General features: G+C 40.7%; 1 protein-coding gene and 1 long non-coding RNA gene across 8 annotated transcripts in view; one reads left to right on the top strand and one right to left on the bottom strand.

Annotated features, from left to right (window-relative positions):
- Positions 1 to 2,350: 2,350 nt before the first annotated feature.
- On the bottom strand, positions 2,351 to 3,824 carry LOC309366301. The gene is made up of 3 exons (XR_014166630.1): positions 3,689 to 3,824; positions 3,093 to 3,270; positions 2,351 to 2,564 (listed from the first exon to the last, which is right to left on the bottom strand). It is a non-coding gene; the product is annotated as an uncharacterized lncRNA (long non-coding RNA).
- The window catches only part of LOC309365466 (mucin-5B-like), a 46,086-nt gene continuing 26,923 nt past the window's right edge, over positions 3,434 to 22,596 (top strand). For 5 of the 7 annotated variants that reach the window (XM_081903511.1, XM_081903510.1, XM_081903509.1 and 2 more), the window contains exons 1-19: positions 4,540 to 4,667; positions 5,353 to 5,440; positions 6,160 to 6,273; positions 6,609 to 6,834; positions 8,496 to 8,621; positions 8,916 to 9,033; positions 9,758 to 9,896; positions 10,897 to 10,998; positions 11,534 to 11,603; positions 11,717 to 11,854; positions 13,390 to 13,554; positions 14,487 to 14,581; positions 15,423 to 15,549; positions 16,405 to 16,657; positions 16,907 to 16,959; positions 18,305 to 18,405; positions 19,451 to 19,602; positions 20,610 to 20,748; positions 21,619 to 21,729. In XM_081903511.1, the coding sequence (XP_081759637.1) occupies positions 5,405 to 5,440; positions 6,160 to 6,273; positions 6,609 to 6,834; positions 8,496 to 8,621; positions 8,916 to 9,033; positions 9,758 to 9,896; positions 10,897 to 10,998; positions 11,534 to 11,603; positions 11,717 to 11,854; positions 13,390 to 13,554; positions 14,487 to 14,581; positions 15,423 to 15,549; positions 16,405 to 16,657; positions 16,907 to 16,959; positions 18,305 to 18,405; positions 19,451 to 19,602; positions 20,610 to 20,748; positions 21,619 to 21,729 (2,265 nt within the window). In that variant the 5' untranslated portion in view covers positions 4,540 to 4,667; positions 5,353 to 5,404. Of the gene's footprint in view, positions 3,847 to 4,539; positions 4,668 to 5,352; positions 5,441 to 6,136; positions 6,274 to 6,608; positions 6,835 to 8,495; positions 8,622 to 8,915; positions 9,034 to 9,757; positions 9,897 to 10,896; positions 10,999 to 11,533; positions 11,604 to 11,716; positions 11,855 to 13,389; positions 13,555 to 14,486; positions 14,582 to 15,422; positions 15,550 to 16,404; positions 16,658 to 16,906; positions 16,960 to 18,304; positions 18,406 to 19,450; positions 19,603 to 20,609; positions 20,749 to 21,618; positions 21,730 to 22,596 lie in introns of those variants that run through there. The other 2 variants (XM_081903513.1, XM_081903508.1) reach the window with 2 other exon arrangements.

The raw sequence follows: 22,596 nt of genomic DNA, 5'->3' as shown, positions 1-22,596 counted from the left end.
ATGGGAACTTCCTTCTCACAGAGTAAAAATACTGAATGACTTGACCCAGGAAACTGGGAGCATGCATTACTACCTAGAGGCAGATTTCATGAGATTCCAGGCCCACAGGAACCCACCCCACTGAGATGGGGAGCCTGGGGAGCCTTTCGTAGAGATCAAGACTCTGTTTTACCCAGCAGGGAACTGCTTCCTGGCACCTGCCTAGAGTTCCAAGCTTGAATAAACCTGAGATTCAAAGATTAAATTTGAGATTATAGAATCCAGGAACCAAATTCCTTTTGTCATTTTATATCTGAGAGGGGGGAAATGGTTTTCTTTCAGTCCTCATGAATTAGCAAGGAGGAAATCTTACGGCTCCACTTTTTTAATGCCAAAATAATTGTACCATATAAACGTGTCTCTAAACCCAAGAAAGAAATCCTGTCATGGCAGATATTTTTCAGCTTACCGCCTTGTATAAGATAATGGGAATGAAGAAGGGAGTACAGTTATGGATTTTGTTCTTACTCTGCAATTGCTGCCAGGGCAAAACTTTGGTGCAGATAGGTAAGAAAAGTCTACTACTAATTATATTCCATTGTTTTATGTCTGATCTGATCTTCATGTAAACAAAGGAAATAACTATGGGCATAATCTAACAACCCAGTATGGTGTAGTGGTTAAGAGCGGTAGTCTCGTAATCTGGGGAACCGGGTTCGCTTCCCTGCTCCTCCACATGCAGCTGCTGGGTGACCTTGGGCTAGTCACACTTCTCTGAAGTCTCTCAGCCCCACTCACCTCACAGAGTATTTGTTGTGGGGGAGGAGGGGAAAGGAGATTGTGAGCCGCTTTGAGACTCCTTAGGCTACAGATAAAGCGGGGTATCAAATCCAAATCCATAAGTTTAGGCAAATTCAATTAATTTCAGTTAGAAAAATTAAGCACTTGTTTATCCCTCTTTTATATTAGTGGATGTAAAATTGCTCAGCTATTGTTCAGTTATACCCTTAAGGCCAGATTCAACTAACTTGCTGCACTAGTGGAAGCCGGCACAGTAACTCCTAATTGTCTCCCCCGTGTGGCAACATGCCTTCCCCTAATCTGTTATGGAGTTTGAGAGAACCCCCAGAACAACACACACAGGGGGCAGGGAGAGGGGAGATAATTCTGTCTGGCAAACAGAAGTGGTTGCATTGACAGGAATATCATATTAGTGTGATGTTGAATTCCACCCTGTGTTTCTAGTTGCATAGCGCACACAGATAGAGGTAGAACACTAAGCAATACACATGCACCCTGTCTTTTGTCCCTGAGTGTCTCTTCACTAGCTATCCTATGAGTACTGAGAAGAGACTTGGTTTAGATAATTTATATTGCAAGATAGAGTAGCTATTTTATTTTGTTTGTTTTTTTAAGAAAACAATGTCACATACTTCTACAGTTCTCAGTCTTCACAGGTGACTTGGCAAACAATGAGAAAAAAGACTTGAGTTTTCAGGGATCAGTTCTTTCATATACTACCTTTTTCCTGTTCTTTACCAATATTTTCAGATTTGTATATTTGAAAATAATCTCTTTTTGAAGTTTATTTATTTATTTAGAACTGAACTGAATAGTCTCTACTTTTGATTTTGAGTCCAAACAAGAAATAGTGATTGACTGGCTCCCCAGCCCCGTCACCCCGCTATAACCCTGCACACACTTTCCTGACAGTAAGGTGTATGGAACTCAATTAGGCTTTCTTTTGAGTAGATATTAATCACATTGATCCTGTTTGGCACAATAGTTTTCCCTGGCTGTGTCTTCTTTCTCCAATCTGCATGAGTCACAAGGAGAGATTTCACCCAATATGGGAGCATGGAATGAGTGATATCACAATGCTAACTCATCAATCAGATTTGGCTGCATGAACAGAACTGGGGCCAAACTGAATGTGAGAGCTAATGTGAGCAATCTAAACAAACAAGCAATTATTATTATCACCACCATCACCACCATCATCATCACCATCATCATCATCCCATAGTGGCTACTCATGAGAGGCTTCATTTACCGGTATTTCTCTTTTGAAAGGTCCTTGAGTCAAAAGAATTTAGCTTTTATTGGATGTTATATTTTTCAGATTCATATTGTTAGGTTGTGAGATGCTTTGCAAAGGCCTTGTCCTTGAAAAGTGAGATATAAGATCTACATCAATAGATTATAGTGATGAGATGGTAGTAATGATTTAGACCACCTTTCACCAAATACTCCCAGACTTTTTGACTATATCAAAATTATAAGCAAGATATAATGTTATAATTACATAAAATTATATCACATGGAATGGCCAGTTGAAAAAAAGGAAGACTAAGATATTCATGAAAAATAGTTAGCTTTAGGTCAGCTTTATTTAATACTGACTTAAAATCAGAAGTCAATGTTGGGCTGATATATCTATAAACTCAGTGTTGGCAACAAACTCTTTATATATATATTACACAAAGTGCTTAAAAAAGTACAGAGCCATTGTTGTTTATCTGTCACAATTCCTGGGACCCCTGTTTCTATGAAGACTCCCAGGCACTTCAGCATAGCTTAGAATTCTGTGTTATGGGGAGAAAATAAATCTTTAACAAAACCCTCCAAATTCCAATGTATTTCATAATACTGCAAAGTTCACTGAACATGAAAGAAGTGATGTGAACTGCGATAGCCTTCTTTCTTGGCATTTCCTACAAGTGTCACATCAGTATGTTACAAGGCCATGTCCTCTGTCCTCTCTGTGCCCCACATCCCACTGCTGCTTGCTAGGTTGGCAAATAAGACCGTAACCCAAAAGCAGTCTTTCTATTCAAATATGAAAAATTCACTGAAAGCATGCCCATTGGCTGTGTTGGGCAGCCTAATACTTAAGAATTTGGGTCTAATCGAGAGAAGGCTAGGCTTATTTAAGTCTCATTGAAATCAATGGGACTAGATCACCCAACTGCAACCAAGTGCCACTGAAAACAAATTATTATTGACCCAGGGGCAGCCCATCCCATTTCGCTGCCTGAGGCTAAATGGGAAGGTGGTGCCCTGCATGCATGCCACCTACCCCCTCTTGACGCCCTTGCTAAAGCCTCACTTACCAGGGTCGTGCAGCTTCTGAGGAGATCTTACGAGAGCCCCACAAGATTGCTCTGTGAATCTAATGACCCAGCTTAGCCAGGAAGAGTGATGTTCAAAAGCATGATGGACACATACGTGTTTGCTCACGTTGAAGATCTGTGTTGTTCATTTCACCCTCTCCCTCAAAAAGTTCAGACTCTGTTTAATTAATTAAATTTATTGGTCATTTTTTTAACCTAGGTAACTCTAAGCAACATACAGTAAAAACAAGCAACCAGATAGATTAAAACCAGGATAAAATAAAACAAATAAAAATCTAAAGACAGCTTTTTTTTTTTTTACACTACTGTAGATTAAATCATCCCACCTACTCACAGAGGCTATGGATAATTAAAAGCCATGATGAAAAAGGAATGTTTCCCCCTCATACCTAAAGATATGTAACTATTTTGCCAGACCATATAAATGAATGTTTGCAGGGCATTTTATCATTGCCACCATCCTTATTTTCTCTGCAGTTCAGCGTCCTGCTGTCACCACAAGTGAATGTTCTACTTGGGGTAATTTCCACTTTCAGACATTTGACCGTGCCAAATTTGACTTCACTGGAACTTGCCGTTATGTTTTTGCTTCACACTGCAAAGACAGTCATCAGGACTTCAGTATCCAGATAATGAGGAGCATCAAGAAGGGGACTGCCATCTATTTCACGGCCACTATAGATGGAGTGCTTCTGGAGGTCAAAGAATCAGGCACCACAGTAGATGGGAAGACGTGAGTTGGCTCAACATCTGTTGACAGTCTTCTGTTTTCTCATGAATGCTCTTGTGTAACAGGAACAGTGTTTTTTTGGGTCTGAAATCAGAGAGCCAATGCTGAGAAATGTCATACAGTGGTGGCCCCAGATTAGGGTGATTTCCTACACTCAGGACCAACATCAGGAGCTCTCATGCTTCTTCAGGCAGCAATCATTAACATGAGCTCACAATGGCTGGTCTCTGACATGCAGGCAGCCCAGCAGGCAGCATCAGCATGAGGTCACAAGTGCCACTCTGTGTCCTTCAGCCAAGCAGCATCAGTATGGTATATATGGGTGCATATGGAGGCATATTGGCATATTGGCATGGTGCATATCAAGACATATTGGTCCGTCTCTCACTGAAAAGACAGCAACAGCAGCAGCAGCAACAACAATGATAATATGTGAGCACTCTCTCTCTCTCACACACACACACGGGTGGGACCTGGCCAAAGCAGAAGTATGTGAGCACAGCCAACCTCTGCTTCCCATCATTCCCATCCATCCTTTTAGTTGTCTGAGGGGTTGTCTGAGAGGGGAGAGATCAAAGCTGAGAAATGCCAATTGAGCTTAATTAATAGGTTGGGTTGGGGATATCTTTAATCATAAGACAACTAGGATGCTTGTTCATTTGTTTTGTTTAGTTTTCTTCTTTTTCTTTCTTTTAGGATTCTTCTGCCCTTCAGTCTGAAAAGTGTCCTAGTAGAAGATACTTATCCTTATTTCCTAATTACCTCCAAACTAGGCCTGACTCTCAAGTGGAATTGGGGTGACACTCTCCTAGTATGAAGCTCCAGTTAGTTGGATTTGTTTTAGTGAATTTTAATACATGTAAAATGTGTTGAGTAGCCACAGTTTTCACACACTGCCTTCTTCTAGCGATATAATGAACAAAGGGGATACACATAAAGCTAATTTCTTTATATAAATAATCATTTTGTGAGCCCTGGAATTATGTTTGGAGTAAGACAATCGCACAGCTCCTTTCTGGTTCTACTGTTGAGAATGTCAGGAAGATGGCAGAGTTTTAGTTGGTATCTCTGACTTTATCACTAGTATAGGAAGCCACACAACCCAACACCAGCTTGTGTGCTTAAAAATTGATTAATTATGGCCTAATTGTGGCACAGTCATTTATTTTCCCGTTGCTTTGTTTAAAAATAAATAAGAGGGGTATTTAATTCCTTGTTCAGAAAGAGAATTCAATGAAGTAAATACTAGCCTCTGTGTGGTAATACCACTGCAGCAATTGTGCTCAGTTTCCAGCAGGGAAGCCATCATGGTATCCTCCAGATGTTGTAGACTACATCTCCCTTCACCCCTGACCATTGTCCATGCTGGCTGAGGTTGATGGGAGATATAGTTCTATCTTGAGGGCAGCTCAAGCTGAGACCTCATGACAGTACTATGTGTTATAGTTATAAAGGTGTCTGTATATATGTGTGTTTAAAATGTTTGTCTTTTTGCCTATTTTTTCTTAGCTGGATTTAGAAGATACTTACAAAGGGAAAACATGTGGTTTGTGTGGGAACTATGACGGCAATGACAAAAATGATTTATTCCTGCAGGGTAGGATTTTTTAAATATATATAACTGGCTATTAATAATAATAATAATAATAATAATAATAATAATAGAAACCATCACATTTGTATCCTAACCATTTTCAAAAGATCGCAGGAATTGTGGCTGGATTTGTGGAAATATTTCCCCATTTTACCCTCAAGACAACAGAGATCATGCTTGGCCCCAGCAGTGAGCTACCGTATATAGCTGAGTGGAGATTTGAGCCAAAAACTCAAAAATCCTAGCCCACCACACAATCTCCTGAACATACATTTGGGGTAAAATCTAATCACTGTCCTTGGTAAGGTAGCTTAGGGTGAAATATTGAGTGAATCTGGGCTGATATCTGAACTAAACAAAGGAGGATGTGAATTTGTCACTCAGAACTCTTATTTCACATGTAATAAGGTATTCCTCTTGGCATTCTAAACAATACCTTCTATGTACAGGCTGACTGGAAGATAAATGCCTGCTTCCTTATTTCTCTTTATGCAGAGCAATTGTACACACTGTGAGTACAGATGCAACTATTTGTTTGTTTCTTCATTTGTAAAATAAATTCAACTATAATGGTACAAACTATATGCTTTAAATCATGGATGGGTGATTGCTGGGTTCAAAACTGAAAGTAAGGCTGTAATCCTAAACTCGTACATTGACCCTGCACAGTAAAGTCCTATTACTGGTGGGATTTTACAGGCTATCCACTATTCCCATGGCAGTTTGGAAACCTTCAGAAAGTAGATGATCCAACAGAGAAGTGTTCTGATGTTATTGGAGACAAAAGAAAGCAGCAAGACAACTATCAACAGCAAGATAAATGCAAAAATAGATACGTAAGTTGCACTGTTCATGGTATGTGGACCCTGCCCTGCTTTCCATTTGATCCCTCTAAGGGCTGCAGCTCCTCACTGCAAATGTTTCCCTATTCACTTTAGTGAAGGTAATTGCGCCACACATGCATAAAGCTATATACATGGAACTTTCCCCCCTTCAATGAAGATAACAGAGGTGACAAGTGTTCTCAGTAGCAGATACACATAGTTTGATCAGGGAGCCAGAACCTCACATGTTAAGTATCAAAGCAACCCCACAGAAGTCAGTAAATTTATGGTACTGATGCTGTACATGTAAGATCTCCAATCTCCCCACCACTTTCTCTCTTTGACAGAAATCTAAGTGCAAGGAAGCCCTATCCCGCTTTGGGAATTGTAAGAGGGTGGTTGCTATCGATGATTATATAGGCAACTGTATTCAAGATATGTGCAGCTGTTCTGAGAAATCTTCTCATTCTGACCTGGTTGCCAGCTGTGTATGCAGCACTCTCAGTCAGTACTCCCGGGACTGTGTCCGCAAAGGTGGAGACCCTGGAAAATGGCGATCCAAGGAACTCTGTTGTAAGTAAAGAAAGATTGACCTTTAATTTATTTAACAGTGCGCGCGCGTGCGCGCACACACACACACACACTGAAACAACATGTTAAAATTGCACGTCTGAGTAGACTTGCCTAAATAAAAAAAGGATTTATCTGTCAGCTTAACAACAAATAGGTTATCAGAAGGAGTTCCTAATAACCGGTCTCTCTTTCCCAAGCAGGCAGCAGCAGTATGAAGTCACAATGGTTAGTCTTTCTTCATGAAGTAGGCAACATCAGCATGAGGTCACAATGGCCCTTTTGTCCTCTCCAGGCATTTTTCATTATCACAGGAACTAAAGTGCAGGACTAGCATAGCCAGGGTGATCCTATGATATCCTGCTAGCTGAGGCTAAGGACCAGATTCTGCTGCACCCCACATGCCATGTACAAAAGTGGACTGGACTAGGAGCTGGATCATACTTCAGCGTAGGCAACAGGATAGTATCCTCTGGTGCATCTGACGGCAGTAGGCTAGTTGAAGGGGTGTAAAAGACCTGTGGCATACACAGCACAGCTGGTCAACAGGGGGCTCAGGGAGTGTGATACTGCTGCCTGAGGAGATTGGTAGGGCTGTCCCTGGGCATAATATTCAAGAACGGCAACCTAGATATTGAGTGCAATTCTAGATATTTAATGCACTCGGAAGTAAGTAGTCAGTGGAGCTTTGGTGGAGAGGTTTTCAGCTTTATATTGCCATCCTTTTAATGCAACATTAACTTCACCCCCCCCCCCCGAAATGGCAGCCATCTGGTGTTGCTGTCCAAAAGCGTGACTAATTCATAGGCTCTCATGCAGATAATACCCATCTGAAGATAGGGATGGAAGGTTTTGTTGATTTTTGTTCTCTCGGTTTTTCATTTTTCCAATCTTAAATTCAGCTCTCTGATTTTCTGAAACATATTTGATGTTTTCCTTAAAAAACAAACAAACCAATTATCATGAAAATTCACCAGCATTTGGGTGCGGTTTTCACATTTTTGTGAAACTGTACACATTTTTGCTGGCATTTTTTTTCATGATATGCATTTTAATGTTATCTTTCACTAATTTATTCATTTTTATCCATGCTTTCCCCTAATTCATGCGTTTTTGCTTGGTTGAAGAGCTGAATTGCAAAAACTGCGAATTTCAAAGAATGGCTGTGTTTTGTTTTCCGTGTTGTTTTGGAAAGTTCAAATTTGCTAAATTCAGCTTTTAATGCAAACTGAATTCAGTTTCTCCCTACAGCACATACATTGATCCTCCCCAACATTTGGAGTGGAAAGGAACACGTACAAGTTCCCCTTCTGCCAGTATCCTGCCCTAGTACTTTCCCCAATTGTTTTCTACTTTGGAACCAGAGTTTCTGCACTTTATATCAGAACCTCTAATTCACTATAAAGTGAATGGGGTCTGCTTATTACAAATCAGCTGTGGTTTGTGCCTGTTGATTCAAGGCTCAGGGAAAGACTTTGGTATGCTTTGGAATCTTGTAAAAATGGTACAACCTCAAAACATTTTCAACAAATGACATCTAACCTAACTTCGTCATAAGAATGGAAAGAATGACTGGAACTGGAAGTATGCTATTTATCTTTAAAATCATATTATTAATTTGAAAACTGTCAATAACATTATTTTTACTTTGCTTGGGTTTGTAGTCCTGAAATGTCCAAACAACCTGGAATATGCAGAATGTGGAAACTCCTGTACTGACACCTGCTTCAACCCAGAAAGGAGCAAAATTTGTAAAGCCCCATGTACTGATGGATGCTTTTGTCCTAAAGGTAGAAAACCGACCTGATCTATTATCCATAATTTGCACGGCATTTTAACTGAGCAAAGTAGTATTCCAAACTTTCCTTGTGCATCCTGTCAACACTCCTATGAAACAGCTCACTGAATATGCCCATTTTACGGAGTGTGGACCAATAACATTGCTTGTTTTGTTTTTCATCATATTATTAAGTGATGTCTGCTAACAAGTGCAAGAACTTTCACATATTTCCTACCAATAATAATATTATGTGTAGCATTTATTTTTTCCCTTCTAAGCATAACTGAGCACTGTGTTTGAACAGGAAGCATTCTCGATGACATCAAGGGCAAAAATTGCATCCCAATTGGCAGCTGCCCCTGCACCTTTCAAGGCAAGGTCCATGCAGCTGGAGACACCTACGCCACCCCCTGCCAAAACTGGTACTGTTAAAGGCTTGCTAATAATGCTGTGTCAGCTTGAGGGAGAACTGCGAGAACTGGTTGTTCTATGTTAAAATCTAAGTCTGCTGCTGGAGGAGATTCTCTTTCAGAAGTTAAGAACCAAAACTTTGAAATGCAACAAATCTATGCCCATTGCATGTAAAATGTGTTCCGCCCCCCTGCATTTACTGGGGTGAAAAACTGAAAACCCCCAGAAACGTTCTCAGTAAAAAAGTCATCTTAGAAAGTTCAGCTCAGCTCCAGCTAATTGTGGAGAGAGCAGAAAGAATTACATGGCAGCAAAGCATCTTCTTGACCAAAGTCTGTTTTGGGGGCCTAATCCAGTCTCTGTGGCAGTTTATTTCCTGGGGTAAAATTCTAAACAACAACTCAACAACTTCAACCCAAAAAAAAAGGGTAACAACCTTGGTCGTCCCTTTGGTTGGCCCTCACGGCCCTTCACTTCATCAAATCTGGTTCTCTTTAAAAAATGTTTGGACACTGCTGGTTGACCAAACAGCAATCCCTACTTTCCACTCCTGGCCCATATTCCATGCTGTTTCAGTCAGCATTGGAGAGGAAAAAAGCTGCTGTGCTTTAAAGTGCTTTGAGCTGAGAAGCTGACTACATAATATATAGCTTCAACTTCTTGATTCTGGAAAATGTCACATGTGTTTTCTGCACTATTGTTACTGAGGTTTAAGCTACTCTTTTGGTCTTGTAGTACTTGCATGAGTGGAAAATGGTCCTGCACATCGCTGCCTTGTTCTGGAAACTGTAAAATAGAAGGTGGATTCCACATAACAACATTTGATAAGAAGCAATTCATTTTCCATGGCAACTGCAACTATGTCTTAGCTAAGGTAGGGGTTTATTTAAGATTGTTTGAGACGTTCTAGGAGCAGCAAATAGACACCAACAGTAGTGCACTGAGGTTGCATAACATACCTCAAATTAAGCATCTCGTTAAATGCTTTGTTCCAGGAGACTGATAAACTGTATTGTATGAGGAAAATGTGATTTCTCCACACCTGAATCACAAACTTGAGAAAAATACACAGATTGTGCAGAACTCCTGAGTGACAAGGACAAATTTGGGAGGGGGGGGTTGGGGGGGAGGTCTTAAGTGCAGGTCTGTACATCACATGGCAAACATGTCATGTACCGGTATTTAACAATGAAATTACACTATGTTGTTCCTGCAGCAAAACAAAAATATGTGTTGATGTCATGTGTGTGTCACATGTGGATTTAATGACCATGTGTCTGTGGATCATGGTTAAGCAAACAAACAAACAAACAAACAAACAAGCAAACCACATGTGTTCACAGCATGCACTATGCAATGCATCTGTCATCCAGCTTTGCTACTGATGATGGAAACAGCAATCATGCATGCCACATGAAATATGGATTTGCAGCTGGGGCAAAAAATCTTGTCTAAACCATTTTGTGAAATACGTCTGAAGTGTTTTCACCATCTGCAGAATAAGGCCCACTAAATTCATCAGGACTTAGGCAGTACTCAATATTATGTCATACATATATGCTGAAAGTTACACCTGTGTCTAATCTGTCTAAATTGAGAGCACTGGAAGGGTCTACATCTGAGAAAATATGTAGGAAAAATGTTAGCTTTTCCCATTTTGTCTGTCTTGCAAGTAGGTGTGTGCAAAACTTTTCCGTGTTACTATAACAGCACTGACTCCATGTTAGGCAGGGGTAAAAGAGGCCATATAGACAGTGTTCAGCATCCACTGCCCATCTCCTCTACAAGAGATTTGCAATGTGTCAGATGAACATACACCCTGGTTGCTGGCCCCATCCCCTGCATTAATGGTGTATTTCCCTCTTCATTTTCAGGACACAGATGGTTCCTTTGTGGTCATTGGAGAGATTGTTCAATGTGGTGTTTCCAAGACTATGACTTGTCTGAAGAATGCTTTAATCACTTTAGGAGCCCTTGTAAGTTGCTAGAGTTACAGTATGTCTAGACATGCTGCCACCACCTGTCAGAAATGCAGAACAATCTGAACTCAAGAAAGACACTAGAGTAAATTATACTGGGATAATTACCCTATTCTAAACTCTGTTCAGGAGTGGGGCTACTGCTGGCTGAGATGGTCTGAGCCCAGAAGAAGGAAAATGAGCCTTTAAAACAAAGTTTGACATACGCCACCCTTTCTGCAGGAGTAACTTCCACTGGATTTGTCAGTCATATCACCAAGCTGAATAGAGTTTGGAATAGGGCTAAGTCTCCCCTTGTGCCATCCTGCCCCTGCCAGTTTCCTGGAATACCCCTTTTTGGGAACTTATCCTGGCCTCGACTCAGCACCAGATGAGCTGGGGTGGAGACTTACACCAACATATCTTTGACTGAATCAGTTTAGCCAAAGACTCACCTATTTCAAACTCCACCTCTGACAGACATTGGATTTGGATTGCTCCCTAAGTGTTTTATCAGTGTTCATGCATTTCTTTATTTTTCCTTTCTTTGCAGAGTATAAGAGTCTGTTCCACTGGAGATGTCTATGTCAATAATGCCATTGCGGTATTGCCTGTAACTAAAGGTCAGCATTCAGTTTCACTCCAAATTTCCAATGAAAGCTATGTACCTGTAAGGTAGTTGCTCCTACATGGATATAGTTTTTAGCTGAAGGCAAGTTCTGGTTTTTTTTATTAGATGGTGTCACACTCTTCAGACCATCTACATTCTATGTCAACATCCTGACTCCTTCACGGGTACAAATTCAAGTACAACTGAAACCCATTATGCAGATCTTCATAACAGTAGACGAAACGTATCAAAACCATACTTCTGGTATAGTATTTCCCCATGCATGAACTCTTACTGTCTTTTAGTAGATTGTAAAAAGTACCTTGAGATGCTTTGATTTCATGAAATATTCGCAAACTTTCTCAAGGATAAACTGACATCACAAATGTCTAGAGCAGGGATGGGGAATCTGGAGTTTTTCCCAACTCTCATCAGCCCTGACATTTGCTCTGGCTGACTAGGGATGATGAGAGCTGGAGTTCAACAACATCTGGAAGCCAAGCAGGTCACCCACCTCTGGATAAAGCTACTTAAAGCGATCTTTTATTCAAAAGAAACTTAGTCCTATCTTGATATGTTTGTCTCATATTGGAATGTTTGGAATAATTGATATCAAGAATCTACATCTTGCCAATGATATTTTCCTTAGTTCCCATGCTTCTGTCTGACACGTCCTGTTCTCCTGTTCTCTGGGGAGCATATGAAGCTTGGAAAGCCAAGTGTTATCAAGGAACTGGGGAGACAAAGTTGTTGGGAATTCCATTCCACCCTTTGCTGCAGATATGTGGATTGTTACATGTTCCATGTCTGTTTACATTCCAACACAGATTGCTGGCGTGAGCGGAACTTCCGCTCTGTATTGCTTTTGTTTTTAGTCTCTCTGAGAAGACGGCAAGGAGAGAAGCCATGTTTTCTTTGTCTTGATTTATGTAGAAGAAATGTGTAGTTTAGTATCGTGTCCACGCCTCAAGCCTCATCTGTTGTGCAGTTTACTCTGCTGAGTAATGTGTGCTCAGGCCTGCTCTGCAGCTTGAGTCGCAGACGCACATCGGGGAGGATGGTCGATGGATCCCAACAAAAGTGTCTCTGGGGACAAAACATCCCAAGCATGTTGCTTCCATTGGACTCTGTCAGGTGTGATGCTGCTGAAATGAGTTAAGTAGGTTGGCCAATGCCCCTTCCCTTGTTTGCCCATGTATCTGAATTGTCATTGATGAGACTATGGAGGAAAGGGATGCAGTTGCCATCTCCAACATTGCTACTACCACCCTCAGGTGATAGGTAGATGCAGGATTGGGGGCAACAGGCTCTGTGAAATGAGAGAGAGAGAGAGAGAGAACCAATGAACACATATGTGTGCTGTGTTTAGTTTCCTATTGTGTTCTTACTGTTGCATTGTAAAATGCAGTCTTACATTGATTGATTAAGTGCACTCAGTTAGGATTACTGGTACTTTATTCTGGGATTGACTCATCATACCACCAACATCAGTTCTAGTATAGTCTAGTACAGTATGAGGCCTGCTTCTAACTATAGTTAAAATAATGGGAACCTGGCTTTCATAAAGATCCTTACATATTGTTACATTTATGCATTTTGATCTACATCCCATTCATGAATAAGTATCATTAGACTTTCGGAGCCTAAATCTACTTTTCACCCATTTGTCTGTCCTTTCTTTACCCACAAACGAGGCTCTCTTTCTGCTCTGTAGCAGGGTCCTGAATTTGTTTTGTTAGATAGGCTGTTTCAAAGACTTTGTCTGGATTTTTGTTTTGTACCTTCCCATACCTACCTAGGCCTTTGTGGAAATTTCAACAATGATCAGGCTGATGATTTTCAAACCATCAGTGGGATTGTAGAAGACTCTGCTTCAGTGTTTGGAAACTCATGGAAAACTATGGCCAGCTGTGCTGATGTTCAAGACAGCTTTGAGGATCCCTGTCAGAAAAGTGTTGATAAAGGTATTATATTTTCTCCTCATTTCATGCTTTCCCTAAATCCAGCACTTTGTTTTCCACCATGAGAGGAATGACAGCCATTCTTCTATTTTTATTAACTTTTCTGTTTGTCAGACCTATGTACCACTCTCCAGCAGTCTTTCTATGATGGTTTACAAAGCCCCAATAACAACCGTAAATATGAAAATATGCTACAACCAGAAAACGTTGATTAAAATAGAAGCTAAAATTGACAAGTTAAACTGGTATGTAAGCAAAAGCTTACACAATTCATTCTACAACCAGAAGGGAATTTTATTTGCCCCTTGCTGTGGCTAACTCTACTCATATTTACTTAGATTTAAGTCCTAGTTAGTTCATTGTCCTACACCCAAGTAAAAGTGTATGCCTAGGAGTTTTAGCCTGAGTAAATGGGATAGTTCCCTCGTTTTCCAAATGAATGATCAAAATTAGAATGTGTTTTCAGAAACACATATGTGATAAACTATTACAAATTGCTGTTGGGCCGCAGACTCACCCTGAACAACCAAAAGAGGCTCCTGGGAGGCCGGAGGGACATTGCTGGCTAAAATGTTTTAAAATGTTTAAAATGGTTTTAATTTTGGTTCCTCTGTTTTGGTTTTGTTATGTTGGGGTTGGTTAAGTGTTTAGTTGGGGTTGGCAGCTCTTTTAATTTGAGTATAACTGTAAAATATTATTATTATTATATTTTATTTTCTATTGGTTTATTTATAGTCTGTATAAGGTATTCTGTTTCTTAATGTTTGATTATGTTTTTATATATGCTGTAAGCAGCCCAGATGATGATGATGATGATAATAATAATAATAGCAAGCTCCTTGTTAAATGCAGGTGATATTTTCACTCATTGATGTGGCATTTGAATGACTCCCATTTTGTAAATAACCTTTGGGACTCCTCATTTTCTCTGATAGAAAAATTTGGGCAGCGTTGGTGTGCTCTTCTGCTGGATGCAAAGGGGGTATTTGCTGAGTGCCATTCTGTTAATGACCCAGCTCCTTATATCAAGGTAAGGCATGGATTCATTCCTATTTTAAAACATCTCCTCTCATATCAGGTGCATTCTGATCAGATAGGCAACGATCTAAGTAGTTGCTATGTTTCAGCTTGCCCATGTCTGCTTCCCATAATGCTGAATCGATTATGGAAGCTCTGAAAGCTATTTTGCCACAGGGGTGTTCTACCTTTTGTGAGTAAAATGAAATAAGCCAGCGGAGCCATCATCACATCTTCTGACAGTATGAAAGAGCAGCTCTTTAGAGCTTAAGTAGCTGGTAGATAAGCTGTACAGGTAGGTATAGTGACCAGTTGCCCTCTGGTGGCCTGTCTGGGAACAGTGAACCGCTTTCCTTATATCTCAAGAAATGTAACATGAATTTCTTGGAAATGAGGCCTGAGCCAAAGAAATAAGGATGAATCTCCTTTTTCTTTATTCATTTTTGGGGGTATTTTTTGTATCATTTTCTTACAGCAATAAAAAGGTGAAAAGAAATAAAGCAAGAGAAAGAAAGAGTAAGTGAATTCTGGAATATGATTTCAACCTTGCAAGATCAAATATCCTGATTATTTACTTGAGGAAAAAGAGGATGTTCTAGTCACAGAGCTGCATTAATTCCCCTTTGCAATGACATATATATGTGTCATAAATGGACATTCTTTGACAAAGAGTTTTCTCCTGAAATTAGAACTTGTTTATACATGCAAAGAAGCGGTCAAGGCAGAAACACAAGCGATCCATGCTGCTTCTTTGAACAGAGGAGCCCGCTCCCATTCTGTCATTTAACTGTTGGTGAATGTGACGCTGCTTTCGAGCACTGATTCTTGTATCTGCTTCTGCTTTTATTACTTAGAACTGCGTTTACGACACTTGCAATGCTGAGAGGAGCAAAGAGGCTCTGTGCAGTGTTTTCTCTGGCTATGCCAGGGATTGTGCCGCAAGAGGCATTCACTTGAAAGGATGGAGAGGCAGCGTCTGTGGTAGGTGTGGTGGGTTATTCTTATGTACTCCTAAGCCATTTTTAATAATTCAGAGTAGCATACACTTAAAGTAATATTGAACGCATTCGGTGAGCTCTTTGCCATGTACATAGTACTTTCAGGACTGATCTTTTTTTAAAAAAAAAATAATCAAATGGCATCCACACGCAGAATGGTTGTGTAATGATGGTAAGAGGGCAGCTTCACAAATCAGTTTTTCTCTTCCATCCCAGTGATGGGTGTGCAGGGGCAGAACCAATGTTTGTCCAATAGTGATTGGAGGCGGGGTGGAATCTGATTCAGTTTGCAATTAAAACTGAATCCATCAAATTTACGCTTTCTAAAACAATATGCTAACCAAAACACAGCCATTCTTTGAAATTTGCACTTACATTATCTGAACTTTGCGATGCAATTCTCCGAACAGAACTGCATATATTAGGGGAAAGCATGCATAAATGAATATATTTGTTTAAAAAAATAATGACATGTGGTATGCACAAAAATTGCACATAGTCAAAACTGCATATAAAAAAATGTGTTCATTAACATAAATTCACAGGAAAAGGCTGATGAAATTTCTTTTTTCCCCCAATTGCAAATTCCTGCAAAATGTGGAAAACAAACTAATAATTTAGGTGCATCACATTGACTTCACCAACCAACCTGCTTCATTAAAATCAAGGGAAATTATTTCCATTATGTTTGGGATTGCAGCTTGTCTCATTTGCTTTGAAGGGCCTCTTGCAAGGAGCCTTGCTGCTTCCCTTGTGAAATAAACTATTGTTCTTTGGAGTCAAAGATAAGGATACTCACTTTGCTCATTCTATCCCTTGTTTTTCTTCTTTTGCAAAGATGCCTCAGCAGAGTGCCCTAAGAATATGGTATACAACTATGAAGTGAAGTTCTGCAACAACTCTTGCCGGTCCCTGAGGGAGCCTGATGTGCTATGCAGTGTTCAGACCATCCCTGTGGATGGCTGCAGCTGCCCTGAGGGAACTTACCTAATGAATGAGGAAGAATGTATCCTTCCAGAGGACTGTCCATGTTACCACAAGGGCCTGCTGATACAACCCAGAAGTTCATTTCAAAAGGATGAGCTCGTGTGGTAAAGTTATTTAGTTAATAGTCAAAACACATTTGTAAAAGGTTGTTGCAAATCCTCAAAAGAACCAGACTGTTAATTAAAGGTACCTTGATTTTAAAAGGCATTTGTTTCCAAGGGGCAAGATATAGATTACAGATATGGCTTATCTTGGGGATGGGTGTATTTGCATGACTGGAACTTGGGTAGTTTTCCACACACCTTCTTTATGCATTTGTGTGAGACTTCCCTTTTGTGTTTTAATATCTCTAGCAAGTGCATTCGAGGACAATTAGATTGCATTGAAAACACAGAAACAAAGAAAGGTAAGACCTCTTTTTTACTTACTATACCACTTTAAACCAAGATGTTGGAATTTGACATTTGTTTTGAACTACTGTCGCGTTCCACATGCACAAGTTAGGATTTGATCCTCCTTGATCCTCTGGAGAGTCCTAGATTTAGGGATCTAATCCAACCCCGCCCCCTCTGCATTTGTGTTCTGACCCAGAAACCTCCCCCCTGAATAAATTCACACTTGACTCAAATTTTAGTTTGGTTTTTGGCAGAATTTAGGCCACAACTTTATTGATTACAGAAAGTGACTGGTTGCATAGGCTCTGGTTCAACTGGCTCCCTGCCATGCAGGTAGCGCTGATCCAGGGTTCCAGCATAGGTCAGCCAAGGGTGAAACACCTGGATAGGCGAAAAGTCAGGAACAGACTATGTCCACCACCCAGATGTCCCCCTGGACTCAGGCACAGGCACAACCCCCTCTCAGGGGTTGTCCAAATCATTTGAGTCCCTGGATTCCTTTAACGGAATACCCTTCACATAGGGATGGTGAGAGTGTTCCCCCATCCCTATCACCTGAACCAGAGCCTATCCGCAACCTTACAAGTTGTGACGATTTGCTACGCAGCAGGCGAAACCCAAGTGGCAACAGCCAATCAGCCAAGTGAGGAAAATTCCTGCTGTGCCCCTGTCCCAATGACAGATGACACAAAATGGCATAGTAAGGTCAAGTGCACAAGCCCTAAAAACAAGGAGAGGTGGGCGGGTGTTCCGAATGCACGCGCTGAAACAGGAAGCTCTGGGTCATGTGCATGGGTATGTATAGGTCCCTCAATCCCTTTGGACTGCACGCCATTGCTCCGATTAAACCCAACATCGAGAGACCTACCAATCGGGTGTTGTGGCTGACCAATCTTACCAACCCACAACACAGGGGATCGGTCTCCAGGTCTCACTCCAACACGTGCCCTCTTTTAGGGAGGACACAATCTCTACAGCTCTTGTCTGTAGCTTTTAAAGTTGCCTCTATCTGCTTTAGGACAAGTTCTATCTCTATTTCCATCTCTGAATAAGTTTGTAAAGGAGCGTGAGTTGAGTTAAGCTGCTACTCACCCCTCAATCCAGTTCAAGTAAAGAAAAAAGCATTGGGGGATTTGACAACAGATCACTCGCATCTCATCTATTGTGTCACTAACATTGGGAGACAGAGATAATAAGGCTTCTGTAGAGAAGGAAAACTATAAGCATATATCTATGCCCTTGATGGTTGGAATGGTTTTACATTTTAGACATCTGGGGTTCTGGAATCTGCTGAGTGCTATGCATAGTTTTACACTGTCTTGCTTTCTTGTCTTGGTAATTGTGTCCTTATTCCAGATTGCCCTTATCCAATGTCCTACTTTGACTGCAGCTCTGCTGGCCGAAGTGCAACTGGATCAGAATGCCAGAAGAGTTGTGAAACACAAGACATGCAATGTGTAAGGGTTTAAGCTCATGGCAGTGATGTATGCACACTAACCACTCCATGCGTTCAAGTGAGCTTCATGAGTGCTAATGGGAAGTGTATTGGCCCTAGCCACACAAGCCTCCTGGGCTGGCATCCATGAGAGCAAAGCTGGTTATTTTTCAAGGGGATTTCTAGATAGTGTGATATTTCTTTTGCCTGTCTGATATAAAAGAAATTAACATGAAGTGGCCTCTAAGAGTATTTCAATTGAGTATTAACTAGTTATAAGGGCAAACAAATATTTTGGGAGACCCAAACATGGTGCCTGAACACATATGAAGAACATAATGCCTTATTCATTTGATTGCCTTCTTCTTAATCAGACATAATTCCAAGAAAAGCAGCAGGCCATGCATCTCTTCTATATGATACTGCTACTCTCTTGTGTTAAAATGTCACCCATGGACATTTTATATGCAGGATATTATTTGCCAGGCAGATGAGCACCTCCTCATGTTAGAACAGGGTGGCTTTCACTTTTCAGTGACTCAGCCTTATTTACTGTGGATAAGCACAAGCCAGAGCAGATTTATCTCATCTGTGATAGAGGTGTTACCATTAAATAGACAGATGAAAGGGGAGAAAGAGCAATTGTAGCTTTTCCCATTCTTTCACTGATCCTCCACCTGTGGTGGTGGCAGGACCCCAGGGGTGCCATAAAGTTTACAAAGCAACCAGGGAAGGAGTGGGCAGGGGAAGCCATGGCTGTGGCATCTCCTGCTTCGTCAGATTTAATGGTAAAGCCTTAACTTCTGGCTTGCGACCTGTTGACTCTGCTTTGTAAATACACCACCATCTTTCCATCCAGATAATTTCACTGATTTGCTGTATTACCGTTCTCTGCACATAGTCTTCACAGTCCCTGCATCCCTGTGAACCAAACCATCTAACGGTGCTGGTGAATATCTAACAGTATCATGACAACAGCATTTTATGAAGGGCTGCCTCTATTTTCTCCCCCAATATTTCTTCCCTTCCGTATCGATTTCCATTTTGTTTCCATGCACTCAACCAAGTATGCTACAGAATGTGTCTCTGGATGCATGTGTCCTGATGGGCTGGTGTCCGATGGTCATGGCAACTGTATTGAGGAGGAGCAGTGCCCCTGCATGCATGGAGGGAAGTTCTACAGTCCTGGCACACAAATCACAGTAAATTGCAATACATGGTACAGTATTCTTCAGTGTTCTTAAAGCCAGTACATTTGTAAATTGTAGCAAATAAATGTGGGAGCAGGAGGAAAAGGAGGGGGGCATGAAAGTATTTTAGTTATGTGGTGAAATAGGGAGGAGCTGAAAGAGAACAAAAGGGAAAAGAGGTGCCAGCCTGTAGAGAGCAGTTTGGAAAAGGGTTTGGTTGTGAAATATCCACTGTTATTGCTGGCGTCCAAAGGCTTTAGGAGGCCCCTCACAAAACAAACCCCTCTAGACCAGATAAACTAGTCTATCAAGTTTTTGTTTTGTGGTGTGCTTGATCTTGGGTATTTACAAATAGCCCCAGGCCAATTTTATGAGCAACTGTGACATTTGTAAGAATCTTTTCAGTTTAATATAAATACTTCAATCCTTTGAATGATCTACCTGATGTAAGTCTCTGCATTCATTTGGGGGTGTTTTTATGAACTGCACTGCAGTTTATTCAAAGAGTACCCAATGCAGCGTATGGAAGAATTGAGCACCAGTTCAGGCTACCATTTTGGAAGTAACTTTCCCCCCTCTATAAACACATAGTTTTGTGGAAGAGTTTCCCATGCGGTAAGATCACACATGACAACAATCACTTTGTACAAATTAGATTTGCAGCCAGTGGCAATTATAGCCTCTCTGGCTGCCATGCCCTTAACCATGAACATTTGTAAACTTGATGCTTGGATGAGAAACTCTCCCTACCCCAAAAATATCACCCCCTGGTAATTAGGCTTGTTAATTTCTGGCATTATTGGGCTTTTATTTATTTTTGTTGCTTCAGATGCAGCAACTTTTCACCCATCAGACAAGCTCTTTACTGTAACTCCCCCTGTTGTATAGAAGGCTATACATTGTAATAAGAAGGAGAGTAATACTGTCATTTCAGCTGACAGATCCAGAGGAATTATCATTATACTATTAATTACCCTGCCTACTTGCAGTTTTCTTTGAGGGGACAAGTTGTGATCTTTTATGTTTAATCTCCCAGCATGTGCTACAAGAGGCAATGGAACTGTACAAAGAACTACTGCCAAGGAGCCTGCATGGTGTATGGAAATGGCCACTATTTCAGCTTTGATGGAAGAAAATTTGATTTCATGGGAGGCTGTGACTATATCCTAGCCCAGGTATTTAATCTTTACTACTTGCCTCATGGGCTGTTTAGTGTGGAACCCAGTGGAAATTTTGTGATTTCACTGCTTTACCCATCTGTAGTGCGTTGCCCACTGACCCAGTGTGTGCCATTGAACTCCTTGGGGTATACTTGTGAATAGACATGCATAGGGTTGTGCTGAAAGGGATTTTCAGAAACTTCATATTGACATACTGAGGGCCAGAATCTGTACTTTTTCCACTTCTCATCTATGATTGTGGACTCTTGCAAATGTTGCATGGGTTTGCCATGTAAGAAAACGGCTCATCACATCAGACTATGGCTTGTGGAATGTCCCTTTTAATTCACCAGGTACCTCCAAGCAAAAAATCCCATAGATGAAAATAATGAGCTTGGCACACCATATTTTGCTAACACCAAGTTATATTTTCAGCCAAACAATGTTTAAAAGTCCATCTAGGGCTGTACATTTCAGACTAAAGGGTTTCATATTTGAGTGAGTGCCAAAACTCCCTACCATTTTGAGGTTTTTGTTTTATGACCAAGTGGTATATAATTTTTATGAAATAAAAAGAAAAAGAAAAATCGCAACAGGAAGACAATTTCTTGACTAACTTTCTCCTTATAGTTTTCTACATGCCAGGAGTTGTTACTTTGATTTTATTTTTTTTTAATAAAAAGAATAGTTGTGAGTATTCAAAATTACAGCCTCTTTTACCTGTAGTCTGAAGTGGCACAGTTAAGTTTGCGACCTGGTTAAATTCATACATTTAATAAAGAAAACTGCCTTAGCTGGCATGCACTTCCTTCTACAGAATATTTGCCATTGTGGCTTGAATATGGAGAACGTAACATTAAACATATTATTGTTCCCTTTCCCAAGGACTTTTGCCCTGATAATCCTGACCCAGGCACTTTTCGAATTGTAACACAGAACATGGCATGTGGTAAATCCCTGAGCATTTGTTCCTTGAACATTCGCATCATCTTGGAGGTAAGTCCACAGCCTTATAAGTGGAGAACTTCAAAACTGGATTGACAGTTTGTGTTTCTTTGCTTACAGTAGCTAATCTACACCTTTCATACCCTTTCCCCCCATAAACTTAATTCATATTTTAGAAGAGGAGTTGTGTTAATCTGTTGGAAGGAAGGACGGAAGGAAAAACTAGATATGGGTGCCATTAGACTTCAGAATTAACTGGATTATTAGCTGGATTTGAGGGACCCCAACTCCTAATGTGCTTATGTATTACCTACTTCAAATATCTGGTTGTATTAGCTGGACATCTGGGAAAGGGTCTGGGATAGTCCGAAAGGACCTTGGCAGTTTATAGTGATACCATCTCTGAGTATGTGCTAAGGCTTTGAAATAGGTTTATTGTGACATAAACGTCTATGGTCCAGAGTATCTAGCCCAAGAAAGTTTATACTACAACAAACCTCTTGGCCTTTGATGTGCCACAGGACCCTTTGAGGCTTTTACATTTGATCATATACCACTAACACACACAATTTATGCTCCCATTTACATGTGCACATCTCAGAGACCACATTCACCCTCATTCACATGCAGCACACACACCGTCCATTGAATCTCCCATACCACACCCATCGGATGCACATCACTTATGGAAATTGACGATCCTTGAGTAAACCACTCATATTGCCTCATTCACACATTCAGCCTAAAAGTTGATCATTAGTGCAGTATTGCTTTCTCCTCTTCACCCCACCAGCAGTTTGTAGCTTCTTTCGCCCTTCTGTAGTCTTGAAGTTTAATTCTTCATTAGTTATCATGTTTCTGTGCCTATGACACTACAGTAGGTGGGGGCAGAGCTCATGTCTTCTGTGACATCACAGT

This window comes from Podarcis melisellensis, assembly GCF_964234715.1.
Source record: "Podarcis melisellensis genome assembly, chromosome: 1".
NCBI classification, from domain to species: Eukaryota; Metazoa; Chordata; class Lepidosauria; order Squamata; family Lacertidae; genus Podarcis; species Podarcis melisellensis.
Note: the sequence above shows the minus strand (reverse complement) of the source record. Positions and strands in the feature narration are given on the sequence as shown.